Genomic DNA, 20334 nt, shown 5'->3' with positions numbered 1-20334 from the left:
TTTTATTTTTTCTCCAGTTTCTATCATAAAAGAATGAGAATGTATACCATTATTAGAAGTCATGAAGCAAGACCTCTTCAGAGGACTTAAAAACCTCCTCAAAGTTTAAACATAAGCTATTCATGCAAATACTTTTTTTTTTAAATTACAAAGCAGATAAGTTTCAGTTTCTCAGGAAAAAGCAGCTTCCTGTACATTAAGAAAAACAAAAAAACCCAAAAAAACTCAGTTTAATCCCTTTGCTTGCCACTTCTCATTTGATTTTTACACCTTATTTGGAAACTTGGCTAAGACAATTTATGTTCTTAGCAAAACCTTTCCTTTATTTGGCTGACACAGGTCATGAGCAATTATTAATCTATTGAAAGTCACTAATTTGTTTATTATGGACCCTAAATGCCATTTTTGAGAGAATATACTTTACAAATCTATTATTATGCAATGAAATAGATAAGATCATAGTTTATCATACAAACATGGAAAACACTCCTAATTCAAACTTAAAAAAACCAAACAAACAAAACCAAACCAAAACTCAACAAAGCAGATAACTGAAATTTTCTGAGAAGGAAAACAGACACAACTGAAGGAAAAAAATGGGTTTCTATTAGGAAATCATTCATTTCTTTACAGAATCAGCACCTGGAAACATGGAAAAGCATGTGTTGCTTTCTAAAATTTTAGTATGCAATGTGCAAACGTATGTAAAATGCAAGGTTTTACTTCTTCCTTACAAACTGCTGTTGCAACTCCCTTATCACACTAAGACTGGATGTTGAGGACGGCACAAAAAGTATCCATAACAACAACACACAGGTTTTCTTTTAAGACTACAACTTTAAGACAAGCCTCATTCACTTCTTTCTATACTTAAAATCACTTAATTGCCATTTCTTATTGAGTTTCTCATTTCTCATTGTGTCTTGAAATCATTACCTCACATATCCCAGAAATATTCTGAAGATCTACTGTAACGTAAATGCAAAAGAAGTTATTCCTTTTACTGTCATAGCACATTATATGCAATGCTTTTAAAATAAACGAAATAAAAATAACTTTCACAGAACAAGTATTAACTTCCAGTATTAATTAATTCATAGTTTTCAGCAGAAACCACACAAGGCAGAGAAGGCAAGAAAAACTGTATAAAGAAAGAGTAGAGTTAGAACATAGAAAACGCATTTATTAATCAGTTCCTTTAAGTTATACTGTGGAAAGTAATTAACTTCCAAGAAACATCAACATAATTAGAAAATGAAGCACTGAAACAAACCTGGCCCTTTCACTGACAGGAAACACTATTATTAAATGTGTAAATTAGGTGAAAAAAGCAGGAAATATCATAAGTTTCAGGAAAGGCTGAAGAATGCAGTTTGCTGACAGACTCCTCACCTTTTCCTGCTGTCTTCTTATTACATAGCTCTCTTTCTAATTTCTTTGAGTTTTTCCTTTTGCCCTCATTTGCAATTGTAGTTGACACATTGCCTTCATCCTTTGAGATGGGTTTTCTTTTTCTGTCAAAGAAGGCTTCAGATTTCTTTTCTTTGATTTCATTAAGGCAACTGGGATGGTCACTGTGCATCTTCTTCAAGCTGGAATCTGTTAATTTCTCCTTCTGTACAAACTTTGTTTCTACATCTTGGGGAACATTCATGCTGTGCACTTTATCAGAATCTTTAAAATCAGCTCCAGGTGAATGTGGTTTGATTTTTTTATGCTCACGATTCTTAGAATTATCTGATACTGCATATAAACAATTATCTTGCTCCTCTATAGATTGCTCCACTGTAAGTTTTTTACTTTTCAGGTTACTATCCTTCAAGAACTTATCATTTACAAAACACTCATTTCCCCCTACTACTTCCCTTCTAAAAGGTCCTCCTACAGTCTTCGAATCCTGATGTTCTTCTGTATCACTGAGAGGATTATTATGACTTGTGCTTCTTAACTGGCACTGGTTTTTGTTCAAGGCATGGTCAGATACTCCAACTTGACTTGTACCACTTCTTACAAAATCTAACGAATTGGAATTATGAGTCTCTTCATGTTCTGCAGCACCTCTCTTAGTTTTCACATGAATTTCCTGAGAATGAGTTGATGAGGGTGTGTGTTCCTCTCTGCCTTCCACAGGTTTCTCGCTCTGCGTTCTGGAGCTCTCATCCTCTGCCCGCAGGCCATGGATCATGCTGGTTACTTGCTCTGTCACTGAGTCAGCCACAGAGTAGCCAACCTCGCCAACAACACTGGCCAGGTCATCCACAGCACTGCTGAGCGTGTCCACCAGGGAGGACACCGAGGGAAGGCTCAGGTTTTGCTGAAGGTTTCTAAAAAACGCCATTTCTCCAGCCTATCCAGCAACAGATCTTAACACTGACAGGTCCTCTCTTTCACAAACTGACCACCTCTGTTTCTTCAATTTCAGAGCTATTTGCTTTCTCTATTTCAAAAGCCAATATATTTACCAGGGGAAGTTGCAGCTTTTCTCTTTTCGTTCAATTATCATTGCAAACAATAAGAAAACAGCTAAATAAAAATCTTGAAGCCACAATCAACCAGCAAAACCATAGTCTTTCATCAACTGCAGCATCAACTAGCCATAAAAAAATTCATTATTTTCAAAAACAAGACAACTGTGGGAAGTGGAATTTTTTTTAATTCTAACCTGTGAAGAAGAAGTTGTGAGACATTTAAATTTTCATCAGTGTCACACTAAACCAGGCTTTTAACATAACACAACACACATTGTAGAGACTTCATCACACCAAAATATCTGTTGTCTTTTACATAAGCTAAGATACTTTGGAATATCAAGACTTGTTTTGTAGCAAAAAAGTAAGTTAATATGACAGACAATTTCTGGGGAGAACATTTTTTTTTGCCTCCTGGAAAATTGAAAATTAAAATTTAGCTCCATCTTTTAGAGAGGTAGAAGGGAAGAAGGCCTCTTTGATTTTACATTCTGTTTTCTGGTGCCTGGCTCTTTCACTCTAGTTAACTAACAAAGCCTGTTCAATTTTCACAGTACAAAAGTTTTACCAACCCTCAGTATCTTTTTCAAGGTCTAATTTCTTTCATTACACATGATCCCTAAAGACCTTGTATTAAAAAATATTCAATAATGTGTTAGTCAGATATAAGTTATCACTAAAATTATTCTTTAAAATTATTTTCCAGGTGAATAAAAGCAAGACCTTCTCCAAAAGTATGGCGAAGGATTTTAACAGGCTGAGTGAAAATCCAATAATCCCATTCACAAATTTACCTGAAAAGATTTAATTATACAAAATTATGGAATGTTTAAAATAAGTTCAAGAGTATTCTCAGAGTGCAAGAGAAGTATCTCTCCAAAAGTAAATGCAAACTCTTTGGTTAGATAACTGTTGAATTTCTGTGGCTTGTGGATACAAAGGTTTGCTCCTTTCAAGTACTGCAGTCACAGGAAAAGCCGACATTGTTGTGTTGCTATATCCTTGTAAAAACGTGCACTCTTATAATTAAGTTTAGTACACTGTATGTCGGATACTTACAAAGTTTATCTTGTGAATTCTTTCTTGTAGTGTATCCTGAATCGAGATCTGGGAAACCACTAACATTTTCAATACACATCTTCTTATTAATATATAGGAAAAGTAGCAGCATGAGAATAATGAACACCCCAACTGCAGACAGGAATCCAATTGCTTCCGGAGATACTAAAAGAAACAGAAAGAAATAAATTTTTTAAAACTTTGTAAAGGCTTGCAAAGTTGTAATATTACCAGAATTGATCATTAATAAATACCTCAGAAGATGCAAATATATATGCCATGTATAATTAAAACCCCACCATTTAAATCTGAGTTAATGCTTAATCATCTTTTCAAAGAACAGAAAGCACGTGGTCCTAATCTGAGAGGGACAGACACTGTGAGCAAGAGGTTCTCATGGAGGACTGGACAGTCTCTGCAGAAGAACAGGGAGATTATCAGAAGCTGCCAAAAGCAATGATTTCTAAAGGAACACCTGAGACAGCACTGGAAAGGAGCTAAGAGCTCCCCATCTCCTGGAGGTTTGGCTGCCTCTGCTCAGGGCCAGCCTTGAGACTGTGCTGTTGAGGAGGGACTGAGCCTTGGCCTGTCCACCTTGTCATGTTCAGCACCCGGCTCCTCTTCCCTCAGGGACCAGCCCTCTGACAAGCAGGATGCTTTATGAGCAAAAAACAGAGTGAGAAAAACCATGTATGGTCACTTGCATATGAACCAAGAAAGAGCTAACAGAAAATGAAATAGAGGTAAAGCACACTTCAACCCAGGTGGGGGAAAAAAAAGGCCAAAGTAGACTGACATGTCTTAGAGAATGTGTAAAATAAAGAATATGTAAATGCTATTAAGCAGATAACTGCAAGGCAGTATTGGGGATCTTTGAAAGGTTTAGCATGTTTGACATCCACCAGCATCTAACAACATCAATTACACCATTTAAGACTAAGATTGTCAAGGAGCACGTTTTAGAAATGTGAAATCTGCAAATGAATGTGGCAAATTGAAGCAATGGGAAAGAGTATTTAAATGGCAATTTGTTTATTTGAAAGGAGAGTGGGCAGGGAAAAGGATACAGAAGAGCAGCAAAAACAAGAATCTGGAAATGTGAGAAATAAGTACCAACTTATAAATGCAGTTCAAGACCAAGAGAGGGCAGATCTTTTGAAAGGAGTGCAGATGCCCACAGACTATAATGAAGCTGAGCTGCTTCATTAATAAAGGCTGCCAGGATCTCATAGGGAAGGCCCTTAGGAAACCCAGTGGAGTCTCCACAAGCCTTATATTCAAAAACTTGAAGCAAGAAGTTAAAATCGTGACAGGATTACAAATTTATTATGAAGTAGGGTGGGAGGTTAAAGTGAAGGGTTATAAAACTGCAACTCAATAGCATTTGGATGCAATTTATAGGCAAAAATGTAATAAAACTCTAACTACACGCAATTAACAACCAGGTAAAGCATTACAGAGCTGTGATTTCTAGTGATATGTAACAGATTAATTATTCTGTTAACTGGTTCATTACTAATGTCCTGATAATTAAGAAACATTATGTCTCAAACCTGCATCCTAAACAGGAAGAGTAACACCTAAGAGTGGATTTTATGGCCATAACACACAGACAGCACACATTTCAGAGCTGAACACAACTGCGTTAATCTGGATGGAAACTGGGATTTCACACATCACTTTTCTTCCTCCTGACTTTGCAAGACTACACTCAACTACATAAATCCCGTTCTTGGGGGTTGATTTTTTTTCTATTTAATAAAGACTTATGAAGCTTTATCAGATTGACAAATTCTGTTTGCCAAGATCTCACCACTTCACTTTAGGACTATAATGCTACATGGTAACATCCTTCACTATTTAAAAAGGAGTGGAATTAAAGAACAGCTGCCAACAGACTCAGCATTCAGAGATGCAACACAAAAGGACAAGATGCAAGAGTCCGAAATAACTACAAGAAGAGTTCCAATTGGAGATGAGGCAGGAAAAATCCAGAATGAGAGGAGTTTATCGCTGGAACAGATTGCCTAGATCAGTTATAGAATCCAACTTCAATGTTATCCCTGCTTTGAGCAGGGGACTGAACTGTAAATTACTTTCCCAGGAGCCTTCCAAATGAAATCATTCTCTGATTCGACATATGCCCTTTGTAAATCTGGGCTCATGCATCTATGTAAAAGTACTGACTGAGAAACACATGCAATTCCACAACCTCAGTTAGTTTTGCAGGATGACAGGGAACATTTGTGTCCATGGTGCTGTTCTTAAATTACTATACAGGTGTCTTTCAAATCTGACAAAGAAAGAAAGATCCAAAGAAATGTGCCTTCACCGTGAAAAATGAATTGGACAGATTTGCACTTCTGTTTTGAGCTGGACATCCAGACCTATCTAAACCTGGAAATATTTTTTTTCACTTCTTACCTCTGACCAGAAGAGACCATGTAACATTTTGCCTAAACCACCCCTGAAAATTTTCCCATGAAAAGGAGCTTGCCAACAACATCAAATGAGACATCCTGCTGCATCAAGAGGGGTAACAAGGTGAGAAAAGTGAATCTCTATTCTGGAACAGAGAAGAAAGTCACCTAATTTTTTCCCAATTAATATTTTAATTATCATGAACTTTGGCACGTGTTCAGGCATTCATTTATTGTTTGTCAGGTGTCCATTTACCATTTTTCATGGAATCCTTCCACACAGGGGAACACTCTGAGTTTTGTCAAAAGCCTCAGTTCATATATATTAATTATTTACCTCAAAGCTTAACAGATGAAATCTCCCCAAGTTCTGCTGGCAGTCGGCATGCTCCCCTCCCTTCCAAGACTGCATATGGATAACTGAGAATACCTGAGGCTATTGAAACAACAGCCAGTTTTCTCTGCATTATTGATCCTGACCCAAATGAAAGCAGGGACTGGGCCCAGGACAGAAAAGCTTCATTTTCAGTAAGTTCCAGCTATAACATCTATCACACACAGAGGCAGGGACTGCAATTCACGGGGGCCAGCAGAAGTGAAGGAGCAGCAGAAGATGGCACAGGTTAATGATGTTCAGGGAGGAAATCAGTGTGAGACATGAAGAAGGTGTGACACCAACTTGGGGTACACAGAAAAAGTCAGAAAGTGAAGGGAAGGCAAGAAAGAAGACAGATCAGAAAGATCGTGGGACCTTTGAATGAGCTATGAGAATGATTGCTTTATTAGTGGAGCAGGCTGTCCTGAGCAACTTCACCTGAATTCAGTGTCCACACTGCTTTGAGCAGGAGATTGAACTGAATTCCAGTCATGGAATGATTCTCAACAAAGGGCAGTGACAGTCTCCTTTAAATAGGATATATTAACTGTACAGCATCTTCAGGGAAAAACACTCTCACATATGTCACATTTGATCTTTTCAAGCTGTAGGTTTAAATTGCATTTTTAAAATTTTTAGTTATGCTTATGTTGCTCAGCAATCATCTGCCTTGATCCATCAAAATATGTGTTTAAGGAAGTTACCCACAGCCTAAAAGGAACTGAAAGCTGAATACTTTGGTTTTTTTTTTCTCCAATACTTGCTGGATACTAAGTAGTTAAAAAAGGCACAGTCTGAAAGCCTTATAGTTCTCTATGGAAACACAGTATCTGATGACATTTTTCTGGATGAAAAAAGAAACATTGGCTGATACCTTACAAAAAGAATGAAACTTTAGCTGCAGCAAAACTAATTAATTATTTATGTAATTCAGTGTGAACATAGGACTTGAAAATTATATTTCTGTATCAATTTGCACTCATGTAAAGAGTCTTAGAATACTTGTTCACAGATTAGGTAAATTATCAAGCTGAAATCCTGTAAAGTATTACCATTATAATGCCAGGGGAAAAAAAATGTACTTCAATTTTCCACATGAAATGTGCACAGATTCCCATCTATGAATTCAGGTTTTATACATCACATTAATCCTTCAGTTAGTTTCTCACAGCTTAAGTATCAAGCAGGTATACTTCATAGACAGAAAAAATTTAAAAGTTCTTTTTTACATAAAAATACATCTATGCCACATTCACCACCAGAATTACTTTGATTCAAAACATGTTGTAATAAATTGAGAGTTGTCTGGGAATCAATTGTACCATGAAAAGCATTTAAAAACTCTCAGAGGTTCCCAGTGCTTCTACTGTCAGACAGCAGTAGGAAGGCAATGTCTTCTCAAAGTCATCCTTTAAATTCAAAGGTCCTACCTCTATAAACTTCATCATTGTTTTTGCTTCTTAAGAAAAACACCAATGAAATTCTGAATTTATGTTTGAAACTCATTATAATATCAGGCTGGTTTAGAAATACTAAAAGAACAAACATCTTTCTACAAAGCTACCAAGACTAATTGAATTGCTGGCAATGGAAGTGGCAAAGAAAGTCATAATCATTACAGAAGTATTACCTTAACATCACTTTAATTCCGTTTTGTTATCATCACTAGAATCAGAAGTTCTAGAACACAGAAACTTATCATCTCTTCATCTTAAATATCAAATTAGAACCTGTTTCTCAAATAATAACTTCTTTGTTATGACATAATTTTTCATTTCAAAAAGTTGTTTCAAACTCTTCAGAAAATTACATCTTCAAATATCTACCACCAAACAACAAAATGCCTCAGACATTTTAAAAAGATGAAATGTTTTTTATATGAAATTTAAAAGCATTTCATATTTTAGTATGTATCTAGCCCCAAACTTTATTTAATATAAATCAATTCTTTTTGGATCTTTCACACTCTACATCATACCAGTCACTTAGCTAGTAATGTACAAAGCCACACAGTTATCTTAGTGATGTTTCAATTATTCATTTACAAATTCAATGCTATCTCTTCTGTATACAAATAAAGTAACTAGGGTGTATGACCTGAAAAACACCAATTACCTTTAGGATCCTAGCACAAAAAACATTTGAAATGTAATATGTAAGCTTGGTTTTATTTATAACTTGGGTTTTGGGGTTTTTTTGGTTTTTTTTACAACTTGGTCTAAGATACTTTAGCCCTTTAAATTCTTTTAAATATACAGGACTGTTGTTTTTTATTTAGTCCTGAAGAAGAATGATTTACTGGTATTCATTTTTTACACCATTACATCTTGACATTCCATGAAAATAATTTGTGCTGTCCAAATTATTTTCATCCAAATGCCATTCACTGTTGTTTGTCACTTTTTTCCAACTTTGCCACTAGCACAAGAAATTAACATATTTTTAGAAAGCTGAGCAGGTTACTGAACAAAACAAGAAGTGTGTGCCTTTATTGCTTTCCTCCATGCTTGAATTATTTACCTCCAAACAGGATTTATTTCTTTCTCACAGACTTGTCATGACAGGAAAAAAACCAAATGAATCCCTCTACACCTGAGTCTGCTCACAAGTGAAATACTTTGGTCTGATTACTCAACAGGAGTAGGGACTGTATTTTTACATGTGTCAATTTACATGCACATTTCTTTTACTAATTACATAGGGTTGTTTCTTCTTTAAAAACAAGTAATTGAACTTGAAGGCTACCTAAGATTTCATGGTCTTTCTAAACAGCTTTTCTTCAACAATGGAAACTCAATACACAACATTTCACAGCAATTTGTGAATTTGTATACAATTACTATCTTTCTGCTTGCTGGAGTAATTGAAGAAGCAACAAGTGAATAGAACCTTCTAAACAAAATGCTGCACCTACACGGGTTTATCCACTGTTGAATTAGAATTCTGACAAAAAAAAATTAAATTCTTGACTACCTGCACTGTTTCAACAACATGAACTATATGTGGCAGCATCACTATTAGAATACTTTCCCATATAAAAAAACAAAAACAATTGGACCACAAAAATTGACTAGCTGATACTTCTGCTAAAAAGTAGTGATAGACAATGAACTCTAAACATTTTATTGAACAAGTCAAAAGACAAAATTCCTATGACTCCTGTTCTATTCCTTCTTCTATCTCCCACATAAAACACTGGATTATGTAGTTCCCTTCTAAAAGTTTACCTATTTCTTCTCTTTTGCCAAACAAAAAAATAATCAGGAAGTCTTTTACCTCAACTTAAAACACACAATTAGATCTCATATAGCAATGCTTTTATAGTTACATTTAGGTAACATTAAAACTGAAGTTTTTCTGTAGAAAGATGCTGCCCCCTCCAATTCCAAACTGCATTTTGCCTTTCCTGACGCAGCACAGATTTCTTACCTTGGCCCACTACTGATGGCTGCACCTCAGCATGCTGTGCTGAATACATTTTATTCTGCCAGTCCTCTGATGTTCCTTACTCTGGCTTTGCTGCTCCTGCATCTCACACTTTGTTGGCCAGCAAGTTTACACGCTCTCCAGCACAAATTACAAGCGCTGCAACATGAGCTACTGCACTTCAACACTTCCAGTATCGACATCCAGGACACAACCCTGAGCAACAGCAATTTCAAACGGGCACAAACTTGAAATGACAACTCAATTCAATTCCAAGGCAAAACTGAAAAGAGTACCACATTTCCTAAATAAGAAATTTATAAACAATTCTAGCAACATGAACCTCTCAGACGTTTTTCAAGACTGACAGAATGAGACAAGGATGAAAGTGGTTCTATTTGGAATAACAATGCCCTTTAAATGGACCTTTCAAAGAAATACTGAGGAACGCACAAAATTTATATTATCTGAAGTAATACATGATGTCACTTTTGGGTTAATTTCAAAAAGATGTAAGATGCCACATTAAGCAAAAAATATATGTGTTTGTTTACACAAAAAGTCTACTGGAATTAGTGTACATGAAAGCAACACTGGTGTAACTCCACTGTCACTCCTATTCCAGTGGAAATTTATCAGAAATAATAACAATGTATTTACATTCCTTTTCTGTCACTTAACCCTGACTGTGGGATACTATGCACTGCTACAGAGACAAAGCAGAACTTCTTTTTCCCTTTGTTTCCTTAATATCTAATTACAAGGGCTAATGAGAAAAACACATTTTAACATCTGGATTCCAGGAATTCTTATACACAGGAAGAAATTCTAGAATGTATTTTAATTAACAAATTCAGTTCATTTGATTTTATTACAATCAATTAAATTACTTGACTAAATAATTACATTAAATAGAGTTCATTTACTTCATAAAATATTTTTCTAGAACCATAGAATACCCTGAGCTGGAAGAGACCCGAAAGGATCAAAGTCCAACTCTCAGCCCTGCACACACCATCCCAGAGAAGTGCATTGTCCAAATCCTCCCTGAGCTCTGCCAGGCTTGGTGTTGTGACCACTGACCTGGGAAACCTGAGCCAGTGTCCAACCACCCTCTGGGGGAAAAGCCTTGTCCTGATACCCATCCTAACCCTGCCCTGACACAGCTTCAGGCCATTCCCTCGGGTCCTGTCACTGGCACCACAGAGCACAGACCAATGCCTGCTCCTCAGGATGAAGGTGTAACTGCAGTGAGATCTCCCCTCAGTCTCCTCCAGGCTGAACAAACCAAGTGACCTCAGCCATTTCTAACTCACAGTTTATGATAAAACCAGCTTGGTTCACTGCTGTGGAGAGCCTGGTTCAAGCATGGCTTAAAGAAAGAGGCCATGAAGGGATCTAGCTAAGGGAAAAAAGCAGCTTTCTCAGGCTTGATTCTGTAAATAATTAAGGTTCTCAGCTACCTTTTATATAAACAACAAGATTCTCAGACTGTTCTGTCTTTGGCTGCTACTGGGAACAGAGAGCTAGTCTGGGAATAGATATGAAGGTTTTGAGAACCTTCCATATCATGGTGGGAACACTGATCTTGGTTTCAGTAAACTAACTTCAAGTATTGTAAACAAAAGGAGGAGCTGAAGTTTTCTCTACAGCCTATCAAGAGCTCAGATTTTGCAATATGCATGAAGTGAATTAACACTGTTATAAAAAGTGTCTGATTGATGAATAGAGTAGATGCTGATCAATAAAAGTGGATCTCTCCCTCCGACTTCAATATATTACATTAACTAATCACATCCATAAGTGCACAAAGTTGCTTGTGGCAGCTCTAGTACTGCCTCTACAGATTGTCTTTTCCAGGATTCTTTCCCCTTTCTTTAAAAATACCATGCTGAAACTGTCTTTTGCTGATAAATTTAATTACAGAAACAGAGGACCTTTGGCTCCAAAATACCACTGATCTAAGAAAGAATTTAGGAGTAACTGAAGCCATACTCTGAGATGGAGATTTAAACTTTTGACAGAAATCTTTTAATTCCTAAATCCTCATGTGCTGGAAAAGTTGTCAGCCTGCCATCCCTGCTGATTTACCAGTCCCTCAATGCCTTTTCTCTCTTACATGGAATTCATCTCTGATTAAATAGTATCTCACAACAGAAATCTCTGAAAAGAAACAGCACAGGAAGCATCACACTTGCCACTTGGAATAGACACTGCTCATGGAATCATCTTGATTCCCTCCAAATCCCAATAATCTGTTGCAATTACATGGCATATTACATGACTATTATCCACGCAGTGGGTAAGAGAACAGCAGTGATTATAATTTTTAATGGTATTCTCAAATAATCCTCCCAAAGCAAAAGTATTAAAGACCCACAGGGGTCTAGAGACTTGCAGTTTAAAAGTTCATATCCATCACAAAGTAGCTCTCCACTATGGGGAAAGAAAAATAATCTATGTAATAAAAATACCTTAAAACCTCATTTTTCCCTATCAGACACTACAATTAACAACAAAGCATGAGACAATCCATGTAATCCAACAGTAATTAACCAGGATATACAGCAAATAACCAGGATATAAATGCATGGTAAAAATGATTATATGAACATGAGAACTTGAGTGAAGAAATGTCAGAGCTTGGATACAGCAAACTTCTTACACACAAAACTTGCCATGGAAGAAAAAATATTGCCACAGCTGGAATTAAGTGACCCCAGTAGCTGCTGCTTTCCAGAAGACTCCAAACACAGGAAAACACACAAAATAATATTCCGCTTCCTGTAAGGGCATGAGGAAGCTCAAAGAAAAGTGTTTACTCTGTATTGAATTTTCTCCAATCCAACACATGTGCATAGAGATTACTTTTCCAACAGAGTCCAAATTCAGAATTTATATTCTGCTAGTGTTAATTTTAATACTATTACTTTTCTTTAACATGTAGCAATATGTCTAAATATCTCCCAAGTGTATGAGGTTTAGTATCCATGGGATAAAAATTTTTTTCAAGCCTTGAAAAAAAAAGTATTAATTACTATTTTCTTTATATATTATAAAAGTAGCTTTAATTTTTAACAGTTTCTAAATGAAGAGTTTTTTATTCCTCTTTGTAAAAAGAGAAAGTGCACTTTATTTGGTACTGTGCAAATCTGAACCTCTAAATGAGTATAGAAACAACATATATTTGCATTTTACATGAATATGAGGATATCTAATACAAAGAAACTTACTACTATCTGTGACATCACCCTTCTCTTGATGAAGAACAAGTAGTTCTACCAACTGGATGACAGCAGCCAGAAAGGGGAAAATTATTTTAATTACTGAGTGTAGATTATCACTAACAGTGTAAGATAACTTGAGTATCAGATGCCGTTGACTTTCAACTTAATCATGTTTCTACTCTAAAATGAAACTAATGAATAAATGCTACTTTTTGCCATTTGGAATAAGTGTAGCTGGCAGCTTAACATTCAGACCCATGCAAATGGTGAGGATAGCTGACCAGAACATTAAAGAGGAATAGTTCTACTTAAAACACACTTCTGACAAAGCAAAAATTCACACCTTCTTATCTTTTCAAAATTATTATTACAAGTGACATTTTTCATTGTCAGACGAAGACATTGTCTTTTTGCAACTTCTCTTTTGCATGTTAAAGAGAGCACTTCTGTTCCATTCTTAGTCACAAAGTCAGTTTGCTGAATAATTTCCTTTGTTTGCAAAATTGCCACAACAATAGAAAGGAAAGAACATCTCGCAAAAGAAAAAAGTGCTTAAAAATAATTTTTAAACTCCTGTGCAACTCAGCCCTTACTTGGATACTCCATCTACATTTCCAAGAATTAAATACAAAACACACTGCTGAGTTAGAAATATCACTTTGCACTACTTCAAAAATAAACAAGTGAAAAATGTTGGATGAAAGAAACCTAAAAATAATATGGCCATATATATTTTCTCATTTAATGTCACTTCCATGTCACACAATGAATACATAGCAGAATATATTAAAGAGGAGTTTCTTCAGTTATAGCTCAATATCATAAACCCTCATCACAAATCTGTTTTGCTTGTCAAAGAGAACCTTAAACAGCCTTAATTAAAACATTACTAAATCTAACAACAGCTAATTCCAAGTTAGACTTGCATCTGCACTATACAGCTAAAAAAGATATATTGTTCTCAAGTCTAATCTCAAGTTCCCTGAATTGTTTTATTTCCATAGCAAATAACCAAAGGAACAACTTACACAATTTTATATCCTGACTCTCTCAAAAACAGCTGGATACTAGGAAGACATCCAGCAAAAAGACAAACTGTTAACTGAGTCATTTCAGAGAAACTCTGCCACCTTCCACTGTCAAAAACTAAGCAGGACTCTTCTTTCCACAGCCAAGCCTTCAATTTGTATTGTCAGACACTAAATAAATGTGTGAACACAAACTTGCATTAAATAACAGAAGTAAACAAGATGCTAATTTATAATAAAAGCAAGAATCTATTTTTTCATTTTTTCCAATTTTCAGATTTCAATAATGTGTAAATATAAAACCACACAAACACTTCAACTACTTGACTATGTTAAACATAGTAGACACATATTGCAGTGATTCACTAATAGCTGACCATCTTTAAAGTTGTTTTTACAAGCTAGAAAGTGACTAGTTCAGTATTTTGTAGCTATTAGATGTTACATAACAGCCACAAAATACTCCCATTTTCAGGACACACACTCCCTATATTTATGCATTTAGAGGAAGCCTCTTTAAAAATACATAAGAATTAGTTTTTAAGGCTTTCCAGAAAAGCCTATTAGTCTCCTTACTCCTGATGAGCTCTTTGCAAATTCTTCTCCAAAATGTATGAACTTGCTAAAAGGAAACCAAGTAAAAAAACCCTATAAAAGTACTGCAATCCTTCTTGTGCAGCCTAGAGGGGAACCCACCACAGTCTCTCTTGGGCAGCTACAAAACTATAGCAGCATTAATAGGACACAGGAGGAGGCCTGTGCCAGACAACTGCTACATTTTTGGGTAGCAAACCTGAGTCCTGTATCAATACCATACTGGGATCATATTTGCAATACAACTGACATAATCTCAGATATTCAATGAATGTTATAACTGGTACTTGCACATCTCTGAGTCTATCATTTAAACTGATATAATCTGAGAAATACAAAACCTAAAAACCAGCAAAATTGAGGTTTCAAGATATTTCATTTTTACAGCTGAATAATCTTAGAGCAGACATTTCCTTTTTAAGGCTTAGGTTTTGCTTTTAAGCTATGCTTTCAACTACAGCTAAGAAGTTTTCATTATGTTATTTGAGCTAAATGGTGTAGTCACAGCTTTGAAGACCTTTCTGGTCCCTTTCCACATTTCACCACCTGATACTCCAAGGTTCCTGTTTTCCTAGCAAAAAAATGAAAGGGCAGGCAAGAAAAATACAATTTAGGAATGCATTACTTCACTGACTAGAAAGAAAAATTAACCACCAGCAATAGGTGTTCTTCAAGCCATATAATCCCCATATAAATTGTAATTACATTCCATCACTTGAAACCGGAAAGTTTACCCATGCATTATTCATAGAAGACACATGCTTGCTTGCATGCTTACTTTCCCCTTTTCCCTATTCAGTGCAGGAAAAAATTGATGGAATATCACTGTTTATCCTATTAGTTGCTTCTCAACAGCCATGTACTTGGAAGCACTGTAAGAAAGATGGACAGACAAGCAAAGCACAAACACACACTGCAAAACTCCAGTTCCTTAATGCAGGGTATTTACTAATGTTTCCTTCAGGGGTTCCACACAGCAGTCACACTTACCCACCACCCCTGGCTGAAAACATGAGAGGCTTTCAGGCAAACAGCAAATGGAGAACCATTTTGTCAAACACCACCAGCTCTCAAAGCCTCACAGGCAGAAGTGGATGAAAATGAGGGAGTGGATGAATGCCAGGAGTGCTGGAATGTCCTCTCCTGGTGCCACAGTCACACAGACACCAGAGAAAAAGGAGAAGGGCACACTGCAACCTTACCCAGCACCAGACAAGACTGACACCTGTGTGTCAGTGTGAACACTTAATCTGCCCTTTCAACTTCTACTGGGAGCTCACAGACCAAAAAGCAGCTTAGCTTTCAGGGCACAGCCAAGAGATGGGAAACTCCATCCTGGATAAGCTTGACACGAGCCCTCAGTGACATCAAGGACAAAGGTGGAAGGTCTGATTTGACCAGCTTGAGACTGCTGGCAGCCAGGAACTCTCAGCTTGGAAATGCCTTCCTACTCTGAGGATGTCAACAGAGATCTTGAGTCTGCAATCTCATCCTGGCAAGCAAGCAGGGCTGGACAACTGGCAAATAAAGTAACCTTAGGAGTCTTGATCAAAAAGCATCTTGAATGTGCATCAGAAGATGTAAAGTTTTAGACCAAGTATCCAAAAGTCCACACGACTGGAAGATTTGCAGTACATGGCAATCTCCTCCTGCTTTAAAGGTACACATTGAGTAGGGAGTGAAGACAGACAGGAATGCACCAAATCCATGCACCACAAGGAGAAATTTGTCAGTAGCACAGGGACACACATGGTTAGAATGCACATGGAAACTGACAGGACCTAAAAAGGAACCCAACATAACGCAAGTAATAATGACACTAAAAGGATATTTCTCTTTTAATCACACTTACCCCTAGGGTAATTTATAACCACCAATGCTAAAACACAAGTTCTTTGCTGTTTTTATTTAATTTATTGTATCAATGGCTAACAGAGCTTAGAATTCAATGCTCAAATATAACACAGACTCTTGAAAAAACAAACAACACATCTTTTCAATTGAACTTCCCAGCAATTAACATTAAAATCATACAGCACTGTCTCCAAGAACATGATAAATTTGTTTTTCTTAAAATCAGTACAGCATCCTAAAATAAATAAGGATAAGCAAGATTAACAGTTCTTGAAAGTTCATCAGAGGGCTTTCTGAAATTCCAATGAGTTTCCCAATTCAGAAAGATAAACAGCAGCTATTACAGAAGGAATACAGAGCACTGTGTGTACCACCTTATCTGTCAATAGAAAAAGAGAGACAGCAATAAAAAGAAAAAAATCACCTCCCCTCCAAAATGAGAAAGAATTTTATAAAAGCAAGATCTAAATGATTCACAGTTTAGAGAAGCGGAGAAATGTTTTTAATTACAGAACTGCAACACATAGACACTCAAAAATTCTTTCAACAGATATTTGGAAAAGTTTACTTGTGACCATAAAACTATTCTGACCTTAACTGGCAGACTTAATTCTGACCTTAGGCATTGTTAAATATATGTTTCAACAAACCCAAACAATTTTACCAAAATGTCTCAGTGAATGCAATGGAAACAAAGAGGACAAACAAAATTTCTTCCCACAGAGCATACTCTGTGGTTTGACAATACTACAGAGGCAGTCTGAGACTAAGTTGTTGTCAGAAGAGTCCTGCAGCTTTACTCCTCTCCCACCACGTTTTCTTACTCCTTCCTTTTGAAAGCACTGAGACTCCTCTGACCTAACCCAGACTCAATTCAAGGAACTAATCCTTGAAGAAACCTTTTTTTTTTTGGCTTAGCTTTCAGGTGAGAAGCCAGAAATTGAAGAGCAATGCTGCAGGAGGGAGCACAGGGCTGCCAGAGGGACAGAAAGTGGATCTGGCCTTTACATCAGCTGAGCTGCTCTGTGGAGCTCCAGCCTCAGCCAGTGCAGCTCAGCTTTGAGCTGTGAGGGCCCTCTCTGGAGCACAGCTCTGCTCTGCGCTCTGCCAGCTGCTGCTCTCACTCCTGCTGCAGCTGACAGCAAACAAGTGGGAGTCATTGGGATCTCACCTGAAATCACAGGCAGAGATTGCCAGTTCATTACATCAGCTTTTTAGATCCTCACAACTTTCCATTAACAATGAAAATCATATAATCATACAAATATCTGGATAAAACAAAGATCAAAGTTTTCATCACAGCTAAACAGCATGAACAAATTCCATGTAACTCAGGGAATTTTGGAAGAGCACATTTTTCCCTCTTGTGAAAAATCAAATTTTATTTTATCGTTTCACAATTTTTTCCTAATGACATTGTCAGCATCAAAAGATTCTGCAACACAAAGATGCTGCAAAGATCCACAAAAAGTCAGAGCATAACACTGGGCAGCAGATTTCTCACCAGGAATATTCACAAGCTAAGGAGTTCACTGTCACAAATCATTGCTTACCTTTTCTGATGCAGATCAGTTCATGTACACCACAAGTTCGTTCTCCACCTGTGTGGAAATACACCATTAGAACACAGTAACAAATAAAATGTATTTCATTTCTTTATAAGGCTTATAAGCAGTGAAAAAGAAAGTTCTAAAACTCTGTCAATTAATAAAAATGCAGAAGATTGGCTTAACAATTTTTCAAATTATACATTAAATCCTTTGGAAAAAACAATAAATGTATATTTGGCTTAATATTGCTAATGGTGGTACAGTTTGAAGAGCTTTACACTGAATTTATACAGATAAAATGATAAAAGCAAGAACCTTAACTGAACGCACACTAATATTTCCCAAGTATAAACATAATTTCCTGGAGAGAATTACCCTATAGAATGGCATCTATGGAAGAATTGTGAAAATATTTTAAAAAAATCCAATATAACAAAATGCCAAAATAACATTATGATTACCTTCCACATTAAAAAAACAAACAAACAAAAAAACCCCAACAAAATCCTAAAAAACAACCCTATTAACAAATACTTGGTTTGCCCAGAATTTCTCCTTTAGATATTTTTAAATTAAAAAATCAGCTCTATAGACCTTGAGATATTTATTCAAGAATAATAAAATTGTTGCTAGAAATACCACGCTTTTTTTCACATTTTTATAAAGACCATTTTCATTGGAATTACAGCTTGTAAACAAAACACCAACACATAATATCTAAAATAAAAATATTTTGGAGTGATATGCCCCATGATCAAACCTTAAAATTCCAAACTACATCAAGCTATGGCTTCTCTTAAGTACACCCTCCTGACAACAAGGGTGCATGGATACAAATGCAGAACCGAGGGGAACTGCCTGGGATTTCATACCCAGCTCTCTGCAATCTCATGAAAATACAAAACAGAGTTTCAAAACCTCACAAAACATTTATTTCATATCCATTAATAACTCCCTGGCTCCAGACACTTCAAAATGCACTAAAACAAGCTTTAGGTAACAAAATTCTCCCCATCTCAAAAAGATGGAAATACATTATACAGCACTTATTACTCTCCTCCATTCCATAATAAATTCATTATGACATGCAATACAGCATGTAATGATATCAACCAATACTTCTAACTCTTAACTGGTAACACTAGCAGATGGTATTGTAAAGCTTTAGGAAAATATCTATATTTCTATTTAAATTTACACTTTAAAGAAATAACTGTAGGAAATCCATATATTGGAGTGAGAAAGGATAAAAGGGATCAAATAAATGGAATAAAATGTAACTCTACTAAAATAAATGTATGTGAAAGTAAAAAGAATCCTCATTTTATGTCAACATACTTAGAAATATGAAATACAAGCTTCAAATATACTCTTGAATGGGAAATTAAGTATCAGTGAGTGTGAGGATCCCAGGAGTTTTGTAGAGTCATCACCCTTACAAAATCCTGTTGTGATAGCAATATAATTCCCTCTTTTCGGTGCATCCTAGAAGCCAGGCAACATCATTTTCATTCAGAAAGGATTTTGACAGGAAAACATAAGAAAAGCTAAATTAAAAATATAATCCGCTTTTATAATAACAAGGCATTAAAAAGCACGCAAACAAACCCCAAAAACAGACAGAGGGAAGAGATTAAAATCTTCTTTGAAGTCATTGCAATCATCTTTAGGGGACAAAAGATAAAGCAGAAGAGTGACTGAAAGTCTTCTTCCTAGAATTTTTGTCCTGTTAGTTTTAAATTCAGCAGTGAAGAAAAAATAAAAATTATGGCAAAAAATAAAATTATTTTTCATTAGAGAGATGCCAGGCAGTTAAAAATAAGGATTCACCTAAAACTCACTGAGATAAGAGAACAGCAATAGATTTTAATTTTATTCACTGCTCTCAGTGAAATCAACCAGTTTGAAATTGTATCACAAAATACTAATTCTAGATTCGGATCCCACATTGCTACCTCTTGTTTTATAAAGCAAGAGGTCTTTACTCAAACATTCAGCTTCTAATGTAAGATGGTGTTCCACCAAATAAAGCATTTACATTAATCAACGTGTTGGTTTTTATTGACCACAAGGTTGCAAAATGAATTAATACCATTTAGCAGGCATACAGTCAGGATTTTATTCCTTTTCATTTTCCTAGAAAAATGCTAGAATGTTATTTCTTTTTTTAATAGGTGATTCATTTATTACTTTTTTTCAAACTGCTTTTGGATGGAAATCAACCATAAAATAAAAATACATCAAATAATATAAAAGTTAAAGAAAGTATCTTTTATATTTTAAATTAATGTATTAAAGATGTGCAATTTTATCCTCAATTGACTTGGACTGG

General features: G+C 35.9%; 1 protein-coding gene across 5 annotated transcripts in view; it reads right to left on the bottom strand.

Moving 5' to 3' along the window:
- SYT14 (synaptotagmin 14) overlaps positions 1 to 20334 on the bottom strand; it is an 89943-nt gene that overhangs the window by 58474 nt on the left and 11135 nt on the right. For 3 of the 5 annotated variants that reach the window (XM_064709036.1, XM_064709037.1, XM_064709038.1), the window contains exons 2-3: positions 18006 to 18053; positions 3528 to 3692 (exon numbers count right to left, since the gene is read on the bottom strand). In XM_064709036.1, the coding sequence (XP_064565106.1) occupies positions 3528 to 3692; positions 18006 to 18053 (213 nt within the window). Of the gene's footprint in view, positions 1 to 1392; positions 2634 to 3527; positions 3693 to 18005; positions 18054 to 20334 lie in introns of those variants that run through there. The other 2 variants (XM_064709034.1, XM_064709035.1) reach the window with 1 other exon arrangement.

The sequence above is a fragment of the Zonotrichia leucophrys genome, chromosome 3, assembly GCF_028769735.1.
Source record: "Zonotrichia leucophrys gambelii isolate GWCS_2022_RI chromosome 3, RI_Zleu_2.0, whole genome shotgun sequence".
NCBI lineage: Eukaryota > Metazoa > Chordata > Aves > Passeriformes > Passerellidae > Zonotrichia > Zonotrichia leucophrys.
The sequence above is the reverse complement of the archived record's forward strand: the minus strand, read 5'-3'. Positions and strand labels throughout refer to the sequence as shown.